The sequence below is a fragment of the Macrobrachium nipponense genome, chromosome 11, assembly GCF_015104395.2.
Source record: "Macrobrachium nipponense isolate FS-2020 chromosome 11, ASM1510439v2, whole genome shotgun sequence".
Classification (NCBI taxonomy): Eukaryota; Metazoa; Arthropoda; class Malacostraca; order Decapoda; family Palaemonidae; genus Macrobrachium; species Macrobrachium nipponense.
Window position 1 is genome coordinate 102809867 of NC_061087.1, and position 21504 is coordinate 102831370.

Below are 21504 nucleotides of genomic sequence, written 5' to 3' on the forward strand. Positions count from 1 at the left end.
GACGAATCCATTTCCAACCTAGTGACCCTTGACAAGCCGTATGTCATCACGGGTCAGAAGGCCTTCAAGAATAACGTCTCCTTCAGGAGCTTGAATGTCTCTGGCTTTGTTGATCATGTTAATTTGGCACGTTTGAAAGAGGACGCGGTATATATAGATAGACCAGGACAGGTAGTTACGGGTAAAATAACCTTTGATGATATCATTATGGCAGAGGAACTCGAGGTGACAGGAAAGGTTAACAATGTTGATTTTGTAAACGTTGTAACTGTAGACGGTGCTCAGACTTTCACCGCCCCTCAGACCGTCCGCAATTGTAAATTTGAGCATCTGACCTCTAATTCCATTACAATGGCTAATCCCATCGTGGTCAATGGAATTGACCTGACCAGCGTCAATGCGAGGAGGATGAGTGTGAGTTCTCTCTTTAACCATAGTGGAACTTTAACTGTAACAGGTCCGGTTGAGGTCCGTAACACACTCTACACAAATACCATCAACAAATTAGACCTGGAAAAGGAACTGGGAAATCTTGTAACATCAGAGAAAACAGTTGTCATCGATGGGAACGTCGTGTTTAGCAATCTAACCGTGCGTGGCCCTATCACAACTAGAGGTGGTGAAGGCGCCAACGGCATCAATCTGAAGGCCCTGAGTGAAAATGCTGTTAAACTTGATTCTGATGGAACCTTGTCTGGCAGCATCAGGTGGGAGAGTATGATACTGCATCAAGGCATCACTGGACCTGGACTCTTCCACTATTACGACCTGAAGAAGTTGAGCGATGATGCAGTGTATCCGGACATCCCAAACCAAGTCATAACAGGTGAAAATTTGAAGTATTGGTTTTCACATTGTTTAGGGATTCAGCTTTAATATCTAATCATTAATTAGTGATTTGGTTTGTTTAGGGATTCAGTTTTAACATCTAATTAACTTTCCATGTATTAAAATAATTGGCTGTATCAGTCTAACGCTGGGTATGCTCACTGTATCCTTAAGATTTAAAATATTTGTTCATTACCTAAGGACCTACCTAGATAATAACCCCTCTCGCTTATTTAAGTGCTTTATTTAGGCTAATAAATATTGATCTTTTTTATCAAAACTATCATTGATATAATATCTTAGTTAAGTACACCAGATTCACCCTTTTTCTCTCCACAGGAAAGAAAACTTTTGCGAAAGGTCTCCGCGTGAAGGGTAACCTAGAAGCTAAGGAGATTAATGGACTCGACCTCCGAAGACAGCTCCTGACGCGAAACACCAAACAGACTATCACGGCTCCGTATAAATTTGCACACATTATTGCCGAGAAAGACGTCAACATTGCGAAAAAATTCAATGAATTTGATATGAAGAAAATTGTTGACAGTTTTAAGGAGAAAGAGATCGTCTTGCGAGGTAAGCTTGTTATTTATGTATTTATTAATTTTATTTATTTATTTATTTATTTTATTTATTTATTTATTTCTATATTTGATTTTATTTGATTTATTTGATTTTACTTATTTATTTACTTACTTACTTACTTGCTTAATTGCTTGCTTGCTTACTTACTTACTTACTTACTTACTTACTTACTTACTTACTTACTTACTTATACTTACTTACTTATTCTGTGAAAGCTTGCAATAAAAGCCTGTATTTCTATAATATAATAATAATAATAATAATATAATAATAATAATAATAATAATAATAATAATAATAATAATAATAATAATAATAATAATAATAATAATAATAATAATAATAATAATAATAATAATTAATAATAATAATAATAATAATAATAATAATAATAATAATAATAATAATAATAATAATAATAATAATAATAATATAATAATAATAAACCAAACAAAAACTTCTTTCAGTTTTCTTCTGACGATTGAAAAAGAAACCCACAAATTCAATTTGTAACTTGTTTACTTCTAAGTATTTACATTAAGTTTTACTCTCCACACTCGAGTACTTTCAGGCCCTTCTGTGGCCCATTCTCAAGAGATGTTTGGGATGTTAGCCTGGGTCAAGGCCCAGCAGTCTTCTGGAACTTCTTCTCGTTGTGCTGTCATTTATGCGATGGCTGTTCTGGTTTTCTTGAGAGTTGCCAATCCCCTCTTGTCGCTCTGATATCCTGAGCTGATGGTCAATGGAATTCACCCTTGTGGTAAGGGTGTGGTCACCGAAAGTCTGTTGGGCAGGAAACCTAATCTCCAGGTCAGCAGGGTCAATCTTAGCTTCTTTTAATATCAAAGCTCGGCTTATGGGATCTTCTGAGGTAAAACCTTTGTTTCCTTCAATTACTTTTGATCTCTCTGATAAGCGCAGCCTTCTACTACCCTCCTGTGACTAATTTTGTTGCTTTTGTATATAAGCCTACTGTTTTTGAAATCCATCCTATGGTCATTTTCCCAACAATGTCTAGCTATAGCACTCCCCTGAGAGTTAAGCTGTACTGCCCTTCTATGTTCCTTGGACTCTAGTCCTTATTCCCCTACCTGATTCCCCCACATATCTTCTCTCCACAATTATTGCAATTGATTATGTATACCCCCGCTACATCATCTGTATTACTGTCTTCTCCTTCCAATTTATTTTTACATACTTTGTTTTTTTTAAAGTATTATCAAATGTATATACAAATTAAATATATTGACTTTCTTTCATTTTTGAAGTGATTTGTTTCATTTTAGGCATACAAAGGGAGGGCAACTATTTTCTTGTTAGAACTAGGAATATACTTAGGTATATTTTCAGAATCCCATATTAAACATTCAGTAGATTTCATAGACAAAGTTAAGAAAAAGAATATAAGGGACACATGGTTAGTTTTGATGTAGTAGCATTATTCACCAATGTCCCCTTAGATAAAGTATTAGAATTCCTACAGACTAAACATAATGAGGGTATTTTCAATCCAAACATCGAAATAGGCGTCTTCCTGGAGTTGATCAAATTGTGTGTCAGTGATACTTATTTCACGTTTGAGGGACATGTTTACAAACAAAAATATGGAGTAGCTATGGGGTCCTCCTATTATCACCTATACTCGCTAACATCTATATGGAATATTTCGAAACTAATCTAGTTCCTAATGTGAATGTCCCTAACTTAAAACTGCTAGGATGGTGGAGATACGTGGATGATATTTTTGTTTTTTTCTATTCTGCAAGGGGATGGAAATAAAATAGAAACTTTTCTAGATGAGCTCAATAAGTTTGATAACAATATCCAGTTCACTCTAGAGAAAAAGTAACAATACTAAACTGCCCTTTTTAGACATACTCATAGAAAGAAAAGAACAGGATATGAATTCAGCACATATAGAAAGCCCACACATACAAACTCATATATTCATTTCTTCTCTTTTCATAGTCATGATATAAAAAATAGGGGTTCTAACAGGTTTATTTCTTAGGGCAATGAGAACGTGTCACCCTTGCAAGATAGAGCAAGAAATAAATTACATCGATAAAAGCTTCGATGCATTAGCATACCCGGAATGGTCAAAGAAAAAGGGCACTCAACAAAGCTAGAAAAATATTTTACAGAGCGAATGTAGAGAGTACATGGAATAAAGAAAACAAGAAAATAGTTGCCCTCTCTTTTATGCCTAAAATGAAACAAATCACTTCAAAAATGAAAGAAAGTCAATATAAATTTGTATATACATTTGATAATACTTTAAAAAACAAAGTATGTAAAAACTAAATTGGAAGGAGAAGACAGAATACAGATGATGTAGCGGGGGTATACATAATCAATTGCAATATTGTGGAGACAGATATGTGGGGGAATCAGGTAGGGGAATAAGGACTAGAGTCCAAGAACATAGAGAAGGGCAGTACAGCTTAACTCTCAGGGGAGTGCTATAGCTAGACATTGTGGGGGAAAATGACCATAGGATGGATTTCAAAAACAGTAGGCTTATATACAAAAGCAACAAAATTAGTCACAGGAGGGTAGTAGAAGGTGCGCTTATCAGAGAGATCAAAGTAATTGAAGGAAAACAAAGGTTTTTTACTCAGAAGATCCCATAAGCCGAGCTTTGATATTAAAAGAAGCTAAGATTGACCCTGCTGACCTGTGGAGATTAGGTTTCCCTGCCCAACAGACTTTCGGTGACCACACCCTTACCACAAGGTTGAATCCCATTGACCATCAGCTCAGGATATCAGAGCGACAAGAGGGGATTGGCAACTCTCAAGAAAACGAAAACAGAACAGCCATCGCATAAATGACAGCACAACGAGAAGAAGTTCAGAAGACTGCTGGGGGCTTGACCCAGGCTAACATCCCAAACATCTCTTGAGAATGGGCCACAGAAGGGCCTGAAAGTACTCGAGTGTGGAGTAAAAACTTAATGTAAATACTTAAAGTAAACAAGTTACAAATTGAATTTGTGGGTTTCTTTTTCTAATAATAATAATAAGAATAATAATAATAATAATAATAATAATAATAATAATAATAATAATAATAATAATAATAATAATAATAATAATGAAAAACACAATTACATATATTTTAAAATGGCAATTGCCAAGTCATGTTCATGACAAGTAAATTAATATTGGACACGAAAATATGCATAGCATTACTAAAGGTTTGGACAGGGGTATCCTTTACGTTTCGACTAATAAGACCCTTCTATCCAGAACTAACCAACTCCGTTTCAGAATGCAGCCGATGAGACGGCTGAAACGAATGCGTCCTTGGGGAAACCCATACTATCATTGGCTAGCACCTGAAAACGATTGGGAGAGTTATGCTTCCATGGTTAAAACTCTACGGAAATGGCTCGCGCACGTTTAACTTACTCCCGCGTGTGAACGAACCATAATATGCAGAATACAGAACCCTTTGCCTTTCCCCCTTATCCATATCATGAAAATTGGCCAGCTTTTAGCCTCTATTAGCATTAAAGAAAGGCGAGTAGGATATAACACACCAAGAGATGATGGACACGATCAAGAAGAAGATATGCAGAGACTCAAGGCGATACTCAAGTCAAAACTCAACGCTGGAAATATGATAAAAGCCATAAACACATGGGCAGTGCCAGTAATCAGATCACAGTGCAGGAATAGTGGAATGGACGAAGTCAGAACGTCCGCAACATAGATCAGAAAATGGAAACATATGGCAATACACAAAGCACTCACCCAAGAGCAAATACGGACAGACTACACTAACACGAAAGGAAGGAGGGAGAGGACTACAAAGCTTAGAGGACTTGCGTCAACATTGAGAACAGAGCACTGGGGCAAAATCTGAAAACCAGTGAAGACAAGTGGCTCAAGAATGCATGGGAAGAACGACTGATAAAAGTAGACGAAGACCCAAAAATGTACAGACAGGAGAATGACAAACAGAGCAGAGGAATGGCACAACAAACCAATGCACGGACAATATATGAGACAGACTAAAGAAATAGCCAGCGATGACATGGCAATGGTTACAGAGGGGAGAGCTCAAGAAAGAAACTGAAGGAATAACAGCGGCACAAGATCAGGCCCTAAGAATCAGATATATCCAAAGAACGATAGGTGGAAATAACATGGGACTATGGTATCAGAACAGATAGGGCAATGCGTGCAAATAGACCAGACGTGACGTTGATTGACAAAATCAAGAAGAATGTATCACTCATTGATGTCGCAATACATGACACAGAGTTGAAGAGAAAGAGTGGGAAAAATGGATAAGTATCAATACCTGAAAATAGAAATAAGAAGAATATGGGATATGCCAGTGGAATTGTACCCATAATCATAGGAACACTAGGCACGATCTCAAGATCCCTGAAAAAGAATCGAAAAACTAGAGGCTGAAGTAGTTCCAGGATTCATGCAGAAGAGTGTGATCCTAGAAACGGCGCACATAGGAAGAAGAGTGATGGACTCCTAAGGAGGCAGGATGCAACCCGGAACCCCACACTATAAATAGCCACCCAGTCGAATTGGAGGACCGTGATAGCCACACACACACACACAAATATAACAATAACAATAATAATAAACCAAACAAAACTTCTTTCAGTTTTCTTCTGAAGATTGAAAAAGAAACACAAAATCACTTTGTAACTTGTTTTACTTCTAAGTATTTTCATTTAGTTTTTACTATACACACTCGAATACTTTCAGGCCCTATCGTGGCCCATTTTCAAGAGATGTTTCGGATGTTAGCCTGGGTCAAGGCCCAGCAGTCTTCTGAAACTACTTCTCGTTGAGCTGTCATTTATGTGATGGCTGTTCTGGTTTCCTTGAGAGTTGCCAATCCCCTCTTGTCGCTCTGATATCCTGAGCTGATGGTCAATGGAATTAATCCGATTGTAGGTAGGGTGTGGTCATCAAAAGTCTGTTGGGCAGGAAACCTAATCTCCATGTCAGCAGGGTCAATCTTAGCTTCTTTTAATATCAAAGCTCGGCTTATGGGATCTTCTGAGGTAAAACCTTTGTTTCCTACTATTACTTTAATCTCTCTGATGAGTGCACCTTCTACTACTACCCTCCTGTGACTAATTTTGTTGCTTTTGTATATAAGACTACTGTTTTTGAAATCCATCCTATGGTCATTTTCCCAACAATGCCTAGCTATAGCACTCCCCTGAGAGTTAAGTTGTACTGCCCTTCTATGTTCCTTATTCCCCTATCTGATTCCCTCACATATCTGTCTCCACAATTGTTGCAATTGATTATGTATACCCCCGCTACATCATCTGTATTACTGTCTTCTCCTTCCAATTTATTTTTACATACTTTGTTTTTTACAGTATTATCAAAGGTATTATCAAAGGTATATACAAATTTATATTTACTTTCTTTCATTTTTGAAGTGAGGTTTCATTTTAGGCATGAAAGGGAGGGCAACTATTTTCTTGTTTTCTTTATTCCATGTACTCTCTACATTTGCTCTGTACATTTTTTTTTTTTTTCTAGCTTTGTTGAGTGCCCTTTTTCTGAACATTCCGGGTATGCTAATGCATCGAAGCTTTTACCGATGTAATTTATTTCTTGTTCTATCTTGCAAGGGTCACACACGTTCTCATTGCCCTAAGAAATAAACCTGTTAGAACCCCTATTTTATATCATGACTGTGAAAAGAGAAGAAATGAATATATGAGTTTGTATGTGTGGGCTTTCTATATGTGCTGAATTCATACCTGTTTCTTTTCTTTCTATGAGTATGACTAAAAAGGGCTGTTTATTATTGTTACTTTTCTCTAAAGTGAACTGGATATTGTTTATCAAACTTATTGAGTTCATCTAGAAAAGTTTCTAGTTCATTTTCATCACCTTGCAGAATAGCAAAAATATCATCCACATATCTCCACCATCCTTGTAGTTTTAAGTTAGGGACATTAACATTAGGAACTAGATTAGTTTCGAAATATTCCTCATAGATGTTAGCGAGTATAGGTGATAATGAGGACCCCATAGCTACTCCATATTTCTGTTTGTAAACTTGTCCCTCAAACGTGAAATAAGTATCACTGACACACAATTTAATCAACTCAAGGAAGACGCCTACCTTTCGAGTCTGGATTATAAAAACCCTCATTATGTTTAGTCTGAAGGAATTCTAATACTTTATCTAGGGGATATTGGAGAATAATGCTCCTACATCAATACTAACCATGTGTCCCTTTATATTCTTTTTCTTAACTTTGTCTATGAAATCTACTGAATTTTTAATATGGGATTCTGAAAATATACCTAAGTATATTCCTAGTTCTCCAGCTAACCACACAGCTAAGTTTTTGTTAGAAGATTTCCTACTAGAAACAATAGGGCTAGTAGTGGGCTGCCCTCCTTGTGTATTTTGAGGCTGCCATATATATACATGCAAGTTCAGGTAGTTTACTTGAGAATAATTTATTGCATAGCATGTCCTTCCCATTACCTAGTCTACCGATTATTTTCTTCACATTCTGATTAAAGGTATTCTGAAGCTGTTTTGAATTGTTGGAGGATTCTTTTTATTTTAGTATAAGTAGTTTCATCATCTAGTAGCCTGTACATTTTGACCCTATATTCTGAAGAAACTATTCATGATAACAATACTACCAGCCCTGGGGGGGCAAAACTTTGTCAGCTTTCATGATTCTAAATGTCTTTGTATCTTTTTAATCCCTTCAGAGCGATACTAAATCTCATTGGCAAGATATCTCCAAGTTTTGCTTTCATTACTCCCTATCATCACTCCCTATCATCACTCCTCTGAGAAAAGGAGCTAAATCATTGTGATGCTCACATTAAGGTAGTTAATCTTGCTGTTGAATTCTATGTTAATATCGTTTGTAGTCCCTGCACAGAAATTTAATCCTAGCCCTAGTGCTGCTGTTCCATCCCTAGTCAATAATCTACTTGAGATATTCATTATATATCCATATTACTAAATTTTTATTCAAACGAATTACTGAATAACTCAACAAATTTATTTTTAATGTTGACCATGATACGATTTGTATCAAAGAAGTTTACTCAACAGTTCACCTGCCCAACAACTTTTTTGTACCACTCACCCCTTATGGTCTCTTGAAGTGTGTTTTGTGTACTCCTTACACCAGCAAATGCAGCTTCTTTCTTCTCCCTAAGCTCTTGCAACCGATCCTTGATGTATCCTTCTTGAAACTGCTGAATGCTTCTCCACTCCAGGGTCTTCTTCCAATCCTGCCATATGTTTTTTGGACACACTTTGTTCTTCAAACTTCACTTATAAACCAGATCTTATTTTTCATGGCTTTAGCTTTGTAAAGTTGTGTTTCATATCTTCTTGCATAATGAACAGCTTGAGTTCCAGCGACTTTCATACAGTTGTTTGAAATGTACTTCTGTTGTAATTTTGCTGTGGGTACATAATGAACCGAACTTAATCTCTCTGATGAGTGCACCTTCTATTACCCTCCTGTGACTCATTTTGTTGCTTTTGTATATAAGACTACTGTTTTTGAAATCCATCCTATGGTCATTTTCCAACAATGCTAGCTATGCACTCCCCTGAGAGTTAAGCTGTACTGCCCTTCTATGTTCTTGGACTCTCGTCCTTATTCCCCTATCTGATTCCCTCACATATCTGTCTCCACAATTGTTGCAATTGATTAGTATACCCCTGCTACATCATCTGTATTACTGTCTTCTCCTTCCATTTATTTTTACATACCGTACTTTGCTTTTTACGTTATTATCAAAAGTATATACAAATTTATACTTTACTTTCTTTATTTTTGAAGTGAGGTTTTCATTTTAGGCATAAAAGGGAGGGCAACTATTTTCTTGTTTTCTTATTCCATGTACTCTCTACATTTGCTCTGTAAATTTTTTTTTCTAGCTTGTTGAGTGCCCTTTTTCTGAACCATTCCGGGTATGCTAATGCATCGAAGCTTTTACCGATGTAAGTTTATTTCTTGTTCTATCTTGCAAGGGTCACAACGTTCTCATTGCCCTAAGAAATAAACCTGTTAGAACCCTATTTTTATATCATGACTGTGAAAAGAGAAGAAATGAATATATGAGTTTGTATGTGTGGGCTTCTATATGTGCTGAATTCATATCCTGTTTTCTTTTCTTTCTATGAGTATGTCTAAAAGGGCAGTTTATTATAGTTACTTTTCTCTAAAGTGAACTGGATATTGTTATCAAACTTATTGTTAGTTCATCTAGAAAAGTTTCTAGTTCATTTTCATCACCTTGCAGAATAGCAAAAATATCATCCACATATCTCCACCATCCTTGCGTTTTAAGTTAGGGACATTAACATTAGGAACTAGATTAGTTTTCGAAATATTCCATATAGATGTTAGCGAGTATAGGTGATAATGAGGACCCCATAGCTATTCCATATTTCTGTTTGTAAATTTGTCCCTCAAACGTGAAATAAGTATCACTGACACACAATTTAATCACTCAAGGAGTGCTATAGCTAGGCATTGTTGGGAACTGACCATAGGATGGATTTCAAAAACAAGTAGGCTTATATACAAAAGCAACAAAATTAGTCACGGAGGGTAAGTAGGTGCACTCATCAGAGAGATTAAAGTAATAGAGGAAACAAAGGTTTTACCTCAGAAGATCCCATAAGCCGAGCTTTGATATTAAAAGAAGCTAAGATTGACCCTGCTGACCTGGAGATTAGGTTTTCCTGCCCAACAGACTTTGGTGACCACACCCTTACCTCAAGGATTAATCCCATTGACCATCAGCTCAGGATATCAGAGCGACAAGAGGGGATTGGCAACTCTCAAGGAAACCAGAACAGCCATACCACATAAATGTCAGCTCAACGAGTAGCTAACATCTGAAACATCTCTTGAAAATGGGCCACAAATAGGGCCTGAAAGTACTCGAGTGTGTAGTAAAACTAAATGTAAATACTTAGAAGTAAACAAGTTACAAAGTGATTTTGGTTTCTTTTTCAATAATAATAATAATAATGCAAGTGAAACCTTTTCCTTTCTTTCAGGCGACGTCACGTTCCACGGCCCCGTCAACGTTCAACGCCTCGAGGTGAATGGCCTCCTGAACGGCCTGAACTTGACAGCCCGTTTGAACGACGCTGTCAGGTTGAACGACGCGAACGTCCCCGCCATCACTGGCAAGAAGAAGTTCCTCCCAGCCACCCGAAGTGAAGAACGTCAATGTGAGGTTCCTCAACGGCGTTCGACTTCGACGATTTCCTCAAGCACGCCGTCAGGATCGGTTCTCCTCTGAAACTGAACAGAACTGTCACTGTAAATGGAAGGGTTACGACCCCTGAAATACGGACTAAGGATTTACTAGTTAAGGTGAGCTAATGAAGAGGCAATGTCTCGGTTTTATGATACCATGAAGGATTAAGGTTAAGTTTTGGGGGGATTGCAGATCACCTATGTTTTGCTTTTCAGAGCTAGATTCAACCTTATGAATAGGGTTTTATCTTCTGAAGAATTAAGAATAAGAATAAGAATAAGAATAAGAATAAGAATAATAATAATAATACACAAAGCACTACACCCAAGAGCAAATACGGACAGACTATAAATAACACGAAAGGAAGGAGGGAGAGGACTACTAAGTATAGAGGACTGCGTCAACATCGAAAATAGAGCACTGGGGCAATATCTGAAACCAGTGAAGACGAGTGGCTAAAGAGTGCATGGGAAGAAGGACTAATAAAAGTAGACGAAGACCCAGAAATATACAGAGACAGGAGAATGACAGACAGAACAGAGGACTGGCAACAAACCAATGCACGGCCAATACGCGAGACAGACTAAGAACTAGCCAGCGATGATACATGGCAATGGCTACAGAGGGGAGAGCTAAGAAGGAAACTGAAGGAATGATAACAGCGGCACAAGATCAGGCCCTAAAAACCAGATATATTCAAAGAACGATAGACGGAAATAACATCTCTCCCATATGTAGGAAGTGCAATACGAAAAATGAAACCATAAACCACATAGCAAGCGAATGCCCGCACTTGCACAGAACCAGTACAAAAAGAGGCATGATTCAGTGGCAAAAGCCCTCCACTGGAGCCTGTGCAAGAAACATCAGCTACCTTGCAGTAATAAGTGGTACGAGCAACAACCTGAGGAGTGATAGAAAACGATCAGGCAAAGATCCTCTGAGGACTATGGTATTAGAACGGATAGGGTGATACTTGCAAACAGACCAGACGTGACGTTGATTGACAAAGTCAAGAAGAAAGTATCACTTATTGATGTCGCAATACCATGGGACAACAGAGTTGAAGAGAAAGAGAGGGAAAAAACGGATAAGTATCAAGATCTGAAAATAGAAATAAGAAGGATATGGGATATACAAGTGGAAATCGTACCCATAATCATAGGAGCACTAGGCACGACCCAAGATCCCTGAAAAGGAATCTAGAAAAACTAGAGGCTGAAGTAGCTCCAGGACTCATGCAGAAGAGAGTGATCCTAGAAACGGCACACATAGTAAGAAAAGTGATGGACTCCTAAGGAGGCAGGATGCAACCCGGAACCCCACACTATAAATACCACCCAGTCGAATTGGAGGACTGTGATAGAAAAAAAAAAAACAATAACAATAACAATAACAATAACAATAACAATAACAATAATAATAATAATAATCAAATTACCATGAGTCTTAAGGGTTGCATATCACTTATGTTTCACTATCCAGAGCTAGATTCAACCTTATGAATTGGGTTTCATCTTCTGAATAATAATAATAATAATAATAATAATAATAATAATAATAATAATAATAATAATAATAATAATAATAATATAATAATAATAATAATAATAATGTGGCGCCGTGGAGGAGTGGGTTAGGTCGTCAATAGACTTGAGTCAAGTTAAGCAACATTGTGGGGCTGGTCAGTAGTTGGATGGGTGACCGCGTCTCACCTCGGCGTTGATTCCTTGGGAAAGGATCTTTACCATAATTTCCTCAGTCTACTCAGCTGTAAATGAGTACCTATCCCTGATGGGGTAGGGTCCAGCTATGGGTTAACTAGCAAAACTCAGCAATGATGGAAAGAAATGAAGGAATAAACGACAACGACGTAAATGGAACCTCTGGCAAAACAGAGGAGCTTCGTCCGGCAACCAGGTATTCAACCCAATTGAAGGGGAAGACGGTCAGGTACTTGGAGGTCGTCATCCAGCAACTGATCACCGCAACGACAGTAATCAACAGCCTGAGATTGGAGCTACAGAGGCAAAAAGGAAGAAATGGACAAGAGAAGAAAATAAGGAAATATGGAGATGCTACATCAGAAGCAACCCGACGGAGAGAGGATATAAAGAAGATTGATCAACATCTGGAATGAGAGGAATAACACCACCAAACAGAGCAGAGGCTGGCAGACCAAGTAAGGAACATAAAGAAAAAGAACTGGCTCTACCCAACAGAAAGAGAAGAACTGGAAAGGGAAATGTCACACGACAACGAATTACACGAAGACGAACTGAGAGACGATGCCACAGAAGACGACAGGGAGGATGATGTATCAAACAACGACACACGAAGAAACACCGACGAAGTAACGAGAGGACGGAATGGGTAGAAAAAGATTAGACAATGGATGGAGCCAGATACAGAGAGAACAAAGATCCCCTCCATGAAAGCCTACAACACCAAGAAATTAAGGGAGAAAACAAGTGAGGTCAATGAAATAATGGGCATAATACACACCACCAGTATCAACAAAAACAAATAACTTGGTATATGCAGGAGCAAGATTAGTAGCAGAACTGATGGGGATTCGAACACCAACACCCACCAGCACAACCAACCAACAGAAACAAAAACAGCAACCTCCTTGGAAAAGGCGCCTGGAAAAGCAAATCATGGTGTGATGAGATCTGACTTGAGTAAACTGAAAGAGATGGCAGAAAAAAGGCTAAGAAGCAAGAAAACAAGGGAGGAACTCAAGAGAAATACAAAGTACAGAGAGGGGACTAAACAACACAATAGAAGATGTAAAACAGAGGCTAAGGCCAAAGCATAAGATCCAACGGTACATGAACAGGAATAAGGGATACCACAGAACAACTATTCGGACCAACAGAAAAGACTATACAGCCAAACTAAGAGGGGAAGACAACCACCCAGAAATTCCTGAAGCCGAACAAGTAAGAGACTCTGGTGGGAAAACATATGGAGCAATCCGGTATAAACACCAACAAACATGCAACATGGCTCCAGGAAGTTAAGGAAGAAGAAACAGGGAGAATAAAACAAAGATTCACTGACATCACGACAGACACAGTCAGACACCAACTAAAGAAAATGCCAAACTTGGAAAGCCCAGCCCCGGTCCCGATGAAGTCCATGGATACTGGCTCAAAAACTTCAAGGCCCTACACCCACGAATAGCAGAACAACTCTAGCATTGTATCTCAAATCACCAAGCACAAACAAAAAAAAAAAATGGATGACCACAGGAGAAACATCCTTAGTACAAAAAGACAAGAGTAAGGGAAATATAGCCAGTAACTACAGGCCTATCACCTGCCTACCAATAATGTGGAAGTTACTAACAGGTATCATCAGTGAAAGGCTATACAACTACCTAGAGGAGACAAACACCATCCCCCACCAACAGAAAGGCTGCAGAAGGAAGTGTAGGGCACAAAAGACCAGCTCCTGATAGACAAAATGGTAATGAAGAACAGTAGGAGAAGGAAAACCAACCTAAGCATGGCATGGATAGACCTATAAGAAAGCCTTCGACATGATACCACACACATGGCTAATAGAATGCCTGAAAATATATGGGCAGCAGGAAAATACCATCAGCTTCCTCAAATACAATGCGCAACTGGAATACAATACTTACAAGCTCTGGAATAAGACTAGCAGAGGTTATATCAGGAGAGGATCTTCCAGGGCGGACTCACTGTCCCACTAACTCTTCGTAGTAGCCATGATTCCCATGACAAAAGTACTACGCAAGATGGATGCCGGGTACCAACTCAAGAAAAGAGGCAACAGAATCAACCCAGCTGCATGGTAAGAGCATCAAGGAAATAGATACCCTAATCCAGACTGTAAGGATTGTATCTGGGGACATCAGGATGGAGTGTGGAATAGAAAAATGCGCCTTAGTCAACATACAAAAAGGCAAAGTAACGAGAACTGAAGGGATAAAGCTACCAGATGGGAGCAACATCAAACACACAGATGAGACAGGATACAAATACCTGGGAATAATGGAAGGAGGGGATATATAAAACACCAAGAGATGAAGGACACGATCAGGAAAGAATATATGCAGACTCTCAAGGCGATACTCAAGTCAAAACTCAACGCTGGAAAATATGATAAAAGCCATAAACACATGGGCAGTTGCCAGTAATCAGATACAGTGCAGGAATAGTGGAATGGACGAAGGCAGAACTCCGCAGCATAGATCAGAAAAACCAGGAAACATATGACAATACACAAAGCACTACACCCAGGAGCAAATACGGACAGACTATACATAACACGAAAGGAAGGAGGGAGAGGACTACTAAGTATAGAGGACTGCGTTAACATCGAAAACAGAGCACTGGGGCAATATCTGAAAACCAGTGAAGACGAATGGCTAAAGAGTGCATGGAAGAAGGACTAATAAAAGTAGACTAAGATCCAGAAATATACGAGACAGGAGAAAGACAGAAAGAACAGAGGACTGGCACAACAAACCAATGCACGGACAATACATGAGACAGACTAAAGAACTAGCCAGCGATGACAATTGGCACAATGGCTACAGAGGGGAGAGCTAAAGAAGGAAACTGAAGGAATGATAACAGCGGCACAAGATCAGGCCCTAAGAACCGATATGTTCAAAACACTATAGACGGAAATAACATCTCTCCAATATGTAGGAAGTGCAATACGAAAAAATGAAGCCATAAACCACATAGCAAGTGAATGCCCCGGCACTTGTACAGACCAGTTACAAAAAGAGGCATGATTCAGTGGCAAAAGCCCTCCACTGGAGCCTGTGCAAGAAACATCAGCTACCTTGCAGTAATAAGTGGTACGAGCACCAACTGAGGGAGTGATAGAAACGATCAGGCAAAGATCCTCTGGGACTATGGTATCAGAACGGACAGGGTGATACGTGCAACAGACCAGACGTGACGTTGATTGACAAAGTCAAGAAGAAAGTATCACTCATTGATGTCGCAATACCATGGGACACCAGAGTTGAAGAGAAAGAGAGGGGAAAAAATGGATAAGTATCAAGATCTGAAAATAGAAATAAGAAGGATATGGGATATACAAGTGGAAATCGTACCCATAATCATAGGAGCACTAGGCACGATCCCAAGATCCCTGAAAAGGATCTAGAAAAACTAGAGGCTGAAGTAGCTCCAGGACTCATGCAGAAGAGTGTGATCCTAGAAAGCGGCACACATTGTAAGAAGAGTGATGGACTCCTAAGGAGGCAGGATGCAACCCGGAACCCCACACTATAAATACCACCCAGTTCGAATTGGAGGACTGTGATAGAGCAAAAAAAAAAAAAAAAAAAAAAAAAAAAAAATAATAATAATAATAATAATAATAATAATAATAATAATAATAATAATAATAATAATAATAAAATAATAATAATAAATAATAATAATAATAATTAATTGAGAAATGAGTCTTAAAATTTGAGAAACAAATCCACAATTATGTATGGATACTGAGTTATATTTAAAAATAAAGCTAGATTAAATATATTTGTATCCATACATAGCTCTGGATTAAACACACTAACGAAAAACCACAACAACACGATTACTTGTGAGAAAGCTCGTGAATACCGGGTAAATTTTAGTATTCGTGTACCAAACCATATTGCCTTTCTCTGACTAATCTGTAACAGATCACTTAAGTTTCCTATCGTGTTTGACATGAAGTTATAATTAAATATCTCGCGCTCAATTATTTACTGTATCATTGGGAAAAACTCAATTTATCTCGAAAGTATATACAATGTTCTAAGAGGTCCACAATAATGAAAAATTTTAAAAGTTCGTGTATGATTTGTCAACACTTTTATAAAAGCTTTCGAACCCTTTCTTGGGTTCATCCTCAGTTCAAATGAATACCTAACAACACGTACATTTTTTGTTTAGTCATTCTTTGGACTGAAGGTGAATACAGTGAAGGGTTCGAAAGCTTTTATAAATCATACACAAACTTTTAACATTATAATTGTGGACCTCTTAGAGCACTGTGTTATTAGAAAACACTGCCTTAAATGAGTTCTGTTTGAATAATAGGCTTCATTCCCCTTACCTCCAGTCTGTTACAGTTATAGAAAAGTTTCCGTTTTAGATGTATTTACCCATAGATTCTAAACCCTTTCTCTCTGCTTTTTTTTTCTGTAAAAAGCTTAGGATTAAGATTCTTAACCCCTCTCTCCATTTTTTCTCTGAAGATTAGGCTTAAAAGAGCATTAATTACTGGCTAATTTGCGAGACAAATTAGCCAGTAATTTGTCTCGCAAAGCGAAAAAATGCATGATATACATACGCTCAAATTCATCCAATAAGGAAGACTAATAATAAATCCCTAGCAGTTTTTATTATTTTCTAACATTTCCTTTATTTTACATGCGAGCAATATTTCATTATATTTCCATAATGACGTGCGTGAATCAGTTATATCAAAACACTTCAAATATTTTCTTCTTCTTTCATTTATTCACCAGGGTTCAATAGACGCCTTCAACATGAAGAATCTGGAAAAAGGTGCCTTATATCTAAACGAAGACAGGGTCATCGATGCATCCCTTGTAAGTACGACCAGACTTAGTGTTATTCTTTAACCTTTCGGTATGTTTGAAATGTGTAACAAGATTCAGTGAGGATTCTCTCTCTCTCTCTCTCTCTCTCTCTCTCTCTCTCTCTCTCTCTCTCATCTTCTCTCTCTCTCTCTCTCATCAAAAGGATAGAAGCTGATTTTTTTTCCATGAACTATTCTCAATACAAATTAACAATCATTTGTCCCATTGATAAATCGAAGGCCTTGTCACCTGGACGTCCTTGATACATTCACAGGTGATCAAAGGAAACGTTCATTTAGAGGGCAATCTAGACACAACTTACCTGAATGGCTTCAATCTCGAGACTGATTACTTACGCAGGGACAAAGTACAAACCATCCCACACAACGTCACTTTCGGCAACATAACGACCACGACGTGCACGTTGACGGCCTGGTCAACTCGTGGAATCTGGCGAAGGAGGCTGAAAACACACTGATGGTAAATGACCCTTTCAAACGTTTAGTTATTCCAAACCATTCAAGCCATGCAGACGTTTCGTTTTAGTCTTGTTAAGTCAATTAAAAAATACATCAAATTTAAACTGAATATAGATATAAATTTCAGGTGAATTAGTTATGTCTTTAACTTATTCAAGAAGTTCCAAATCCAAACTTGAGTATAAATGATTTCAATTGAATATCTGTTTGTGTGTCATGACAACTATATTTCAACCAATTACCTTACTTAAGTCTTGTTAAGTCATTCAAAAATACCTAAAACTTAAACTGAATATAAATGTAAATTTCTGCTGATTTGGAAATGTCGTTAACTTATTCAAGAAGATCCAATCCAGAATGAATAAAAAATTAAATTGCAATTGAATTAGCTGTTTCTGTGGTATGACAACTGTATTTAAACTAATTACCTATGTCTTGGTCACAGACTACAGGCGGACAGATCGTCACTGGTCTTAAAAGGTTCACAGGCTTCTGTGAAGGTTCTTGGGTCTGTAGAAGTGACTGGTAGGGTGGGCAATGATGTGAAAGTCAAGATGGCAAGAGATGCAGTGCAGCTGGACGAACCAGCCAAATATAGAAGGTATTGATTTGCTCATGTAAAAGTAATTGACATTTCTCCTTTTTTAAATATTTGTTCCATATTGTATGGACTTCCATGGTCTTAAGAGGTGGGTCATGAATATATTGCATGGATGTTTAGTGTTTATGGTTTGAAAGAAACTTCAATTTGAAGACTATTTATACAGAATCACAACTTTAATTCTTTGAATGGAGATGGGGATGGATTCAAGAGCATTATTGGAATAGGTCACTAGTTTTTTAGCTTTTATGATGACTTGAAATAAACTTCAATTTGAAGACTTATTATGCAAAGTCGCAACTTTTAATTCCTTGAACGGAGATGGGCATGGATTCCAAAGCATATTGGGATAGGTAACTAGTCCTAAAATGGTATTGTGACTTAGCTTTATAGTGAAGTAAACTAGAATTTCAGTATTAAAAAAAAGACAGGAAAAATCCATTCGTTTATTATTTCGAATAGTTTCATATCATTTATACCCGGTATTGGTTGAAGAGATATTTTCATTTGACCTGTTTATTTAGTGTTGCGAATCAATAGTGGAACTGCTCTGTTGCAATTCTTTGTTTACATTCAGCACCGATAATCAAGGCGTTGCTGTGTTGATAAACAATGCAACTTCAAGTGATGTTTACTTTTCATATAAAAACTGATGGATTGTTCAGAAGAATGTTTGTGCGTCCTTTCGAGACTGATGCGTTTGTGAATATTTAGTTCTTCAAATGTTTGATAAAGCTTGAATGCTGAAGACTGTTTATTGATATTTACTGGTATTATATTTCTTAGTTACTTTTCTTAGGACGAAAACATCAGACTTCAGAGACAAATTGGGAAGGGGGAGGGAGGGGGAAGGGGATGGGGAGGGGGATGGGGTGGGCTTGATTGTAGCGAAGTTGGTGGAGAAAAAGTGATTCCTATTTAGTAGTGATTACCACCTCCAGTGGGTGGTTTTATCAAACTCAGTGTGACGAAAATGTATGTTTTTTCCATTATCAAGAATAAGAATTATCTTTTTGTACCTCGTATATTAAACTTAAATTGCATAAAGTCAGTGACTTAGTCGTTGAATCCTAACTTAAACTTTTCTCTCTCTCTATTCTCCATATTCACCAAACTCTCATTCATGGCATCAAATCTTCTGTAGCTCCTATATTAAACTGAAATTGCATAAAGTCATGAATTAGTCGTTGAATTGTAACTTAAACCTTTCTTTCTGTATCCTCCCTATCAACCGAAGCTCTTTTAATTCATGACATCCACAGGAGCTTTAATTTTCAAGAAACCGCTGACAGTGAACCGCCTGACAAACCCCACCGGTATGGTGAATGGTATCAATTACACGGAGCTCTCAGAGATGGCGTGGCTTGTCGACAAACCTGCTGTGATTACAGGTAGAATGGCTTTCAATGCAGAAGTCTCGTTTATGGTAAGTTGACCAAAAGTATGACAGGCTTAGTGGCTGGAGGGTTTTAGGGCGAAGCATATCTACAAAAACGAAACATTATCTTTGTCTGTATTACCACAATGTGATAAAGCATATCATAAACAAGTCGACTACTTATGTTAATATATGACTAACATTTGACATACAATTATCAACATAATGGGAGCCTTAGCCACTGCTTCGTATAGTCCATCCTGGACTTATACCATTATACACTTGCTTGTTCACAACTTGTAATAAGTATGGCAATAGTTTTTCAACATGCATATAGCATAGTTTAACTCTGGTATATGCAAAACTACTAACGGTATACGAACATCTTTTTTTTACATATTCCTGTAAGCAATTAAGTCAAAACGAAAGAAAAATCTACTAACTATATGCATTGCAATCAGAGTAATGGCAGAAATAATAAAAATGGAAAAATGTCGCTGCCTCACGTGACAACGTACATTTGTCAGATTACAAGTGCCAAACTCTTATTTTTTTCTTCTAGTTCCCTCTTGGTAATGTCACCCTTTTGAATAGACCGGTGCTAGTAAATAGATAGCTCGGTGATTGGATGAAAATTTTGTTATAAAAGTACATTCAGTCCAGTGTTTTTTTTTGTTTTTTGTTTTTTTTTGGGGGGGGAGAGGGGATTTCAGTGTACTACTAGTATGTATTTTTGAACAGTAAAAAAAATATTTTTCAGCCATGTAAAGTAACTTATTATAAACTGAATGTCATAATACAAAATATTTGTATTTGTAAACTCTTCATACATCCAGCCCATTTGTCAACACTGACACAAGACCACTTAATATTAAGTGAAACTTGAGTATAGGTGTTTATATCGAACAGAATTCTTCCATCCGTGATAAATTTTGGCCATTTCTTTCAAGTGTTGATTGTGAAAAGTGCATATAGTTGATAATTCATGGCTTGCCATGTACAATGAAATAGACATGAATTACCTAATACATAGATAAATACCAGCATTTAAGTTATTGTCGAATGAAAAATGACCTCATAAGGTTTACAAAGGAACTTCGTTATATCCTTAACGGAATTTTCTGGGGCCACTTTGTAAAGGGAACAGGGCAGAGAATCGCAGATGTGTGAAGAACATAAAATGCTTACTTATATAGAAATGCTGACATAATTTGAAGAAGATATTGACAAGTGTCTTTTTGATGTCTCTCCTTATATATATATAGTGAAACAACACACTCAAAGTTATTACGAATATAGTAACATAAAGGATGTGTAACTTCATTGAAGTACTCGATTACTAGATTACTATAGTTATAAGGGAACATTCAACTTACAATAATCAGATGATCAAACTGTTCAATAAACCTTTACTGATTTATTTACGAGGCATAAACCTTGATGATGAATTTCAGATTAGCATAGACAAAAATGGGCCCATGTAAGCCTATACAAACATGCTTTATTTTGAACTCTATTTAACTTAGGAAATAGCATTTAATAGGTTAAGGCAACTATATGATTTTAATTTCAGGCAAAAATAACCATTGAACATATCGTTTTAGTGACCTATTAAAGAACATTTGAATTACTCTTAAGCTTGACTTCGTTCCATTGCATTTATGTTGACAACTCGGTAAAAATTCCTGCTTAATAATAATAACTAAATTTTTAATAGGTTTTCAATATTATGAAATCATTTCAAGGAAAACCTCCGGTTAATATAGTCTAAAATCAATAGT

The 21504-nt window shown here is 37.3% G+C and overlaps 1 protein-coding gene across 1 annotated transcript in view; it reads left to right on the top strand.

Moving 5' to 3' along the window:
- The window catches only part of LOC135209663 (uncharacterized), a gene marked incomplete at its 5' end in the record, with an annotated part of 54047 nt that continues 32543 nt past the window's right edge, over positions 1 to 21504 (top strand). Inside the window, 9 exon segments of the mRNA XM_064242400.1 lie at positions 1 to 826; positions 1168 to 1404; positions 10471 to 10700; positions 10733 to 10792; positions 17191 to 17274; positions 17540 to 17739; positions 18190 to 18345; positions 18923 to 18969; positions 19608 to 19771. Coding sequence (XP_064098470.1) covers positions 1 to 826; positions 1168 to 1404; positions 10471 to 10700; positions 10733 to 10792; positions 17191 to 17274; positions 17540 to 17739; positions 18190 to 18345; positions 18923 to 18969; positions 19608 to 19771 — 2004 coding nt within the window.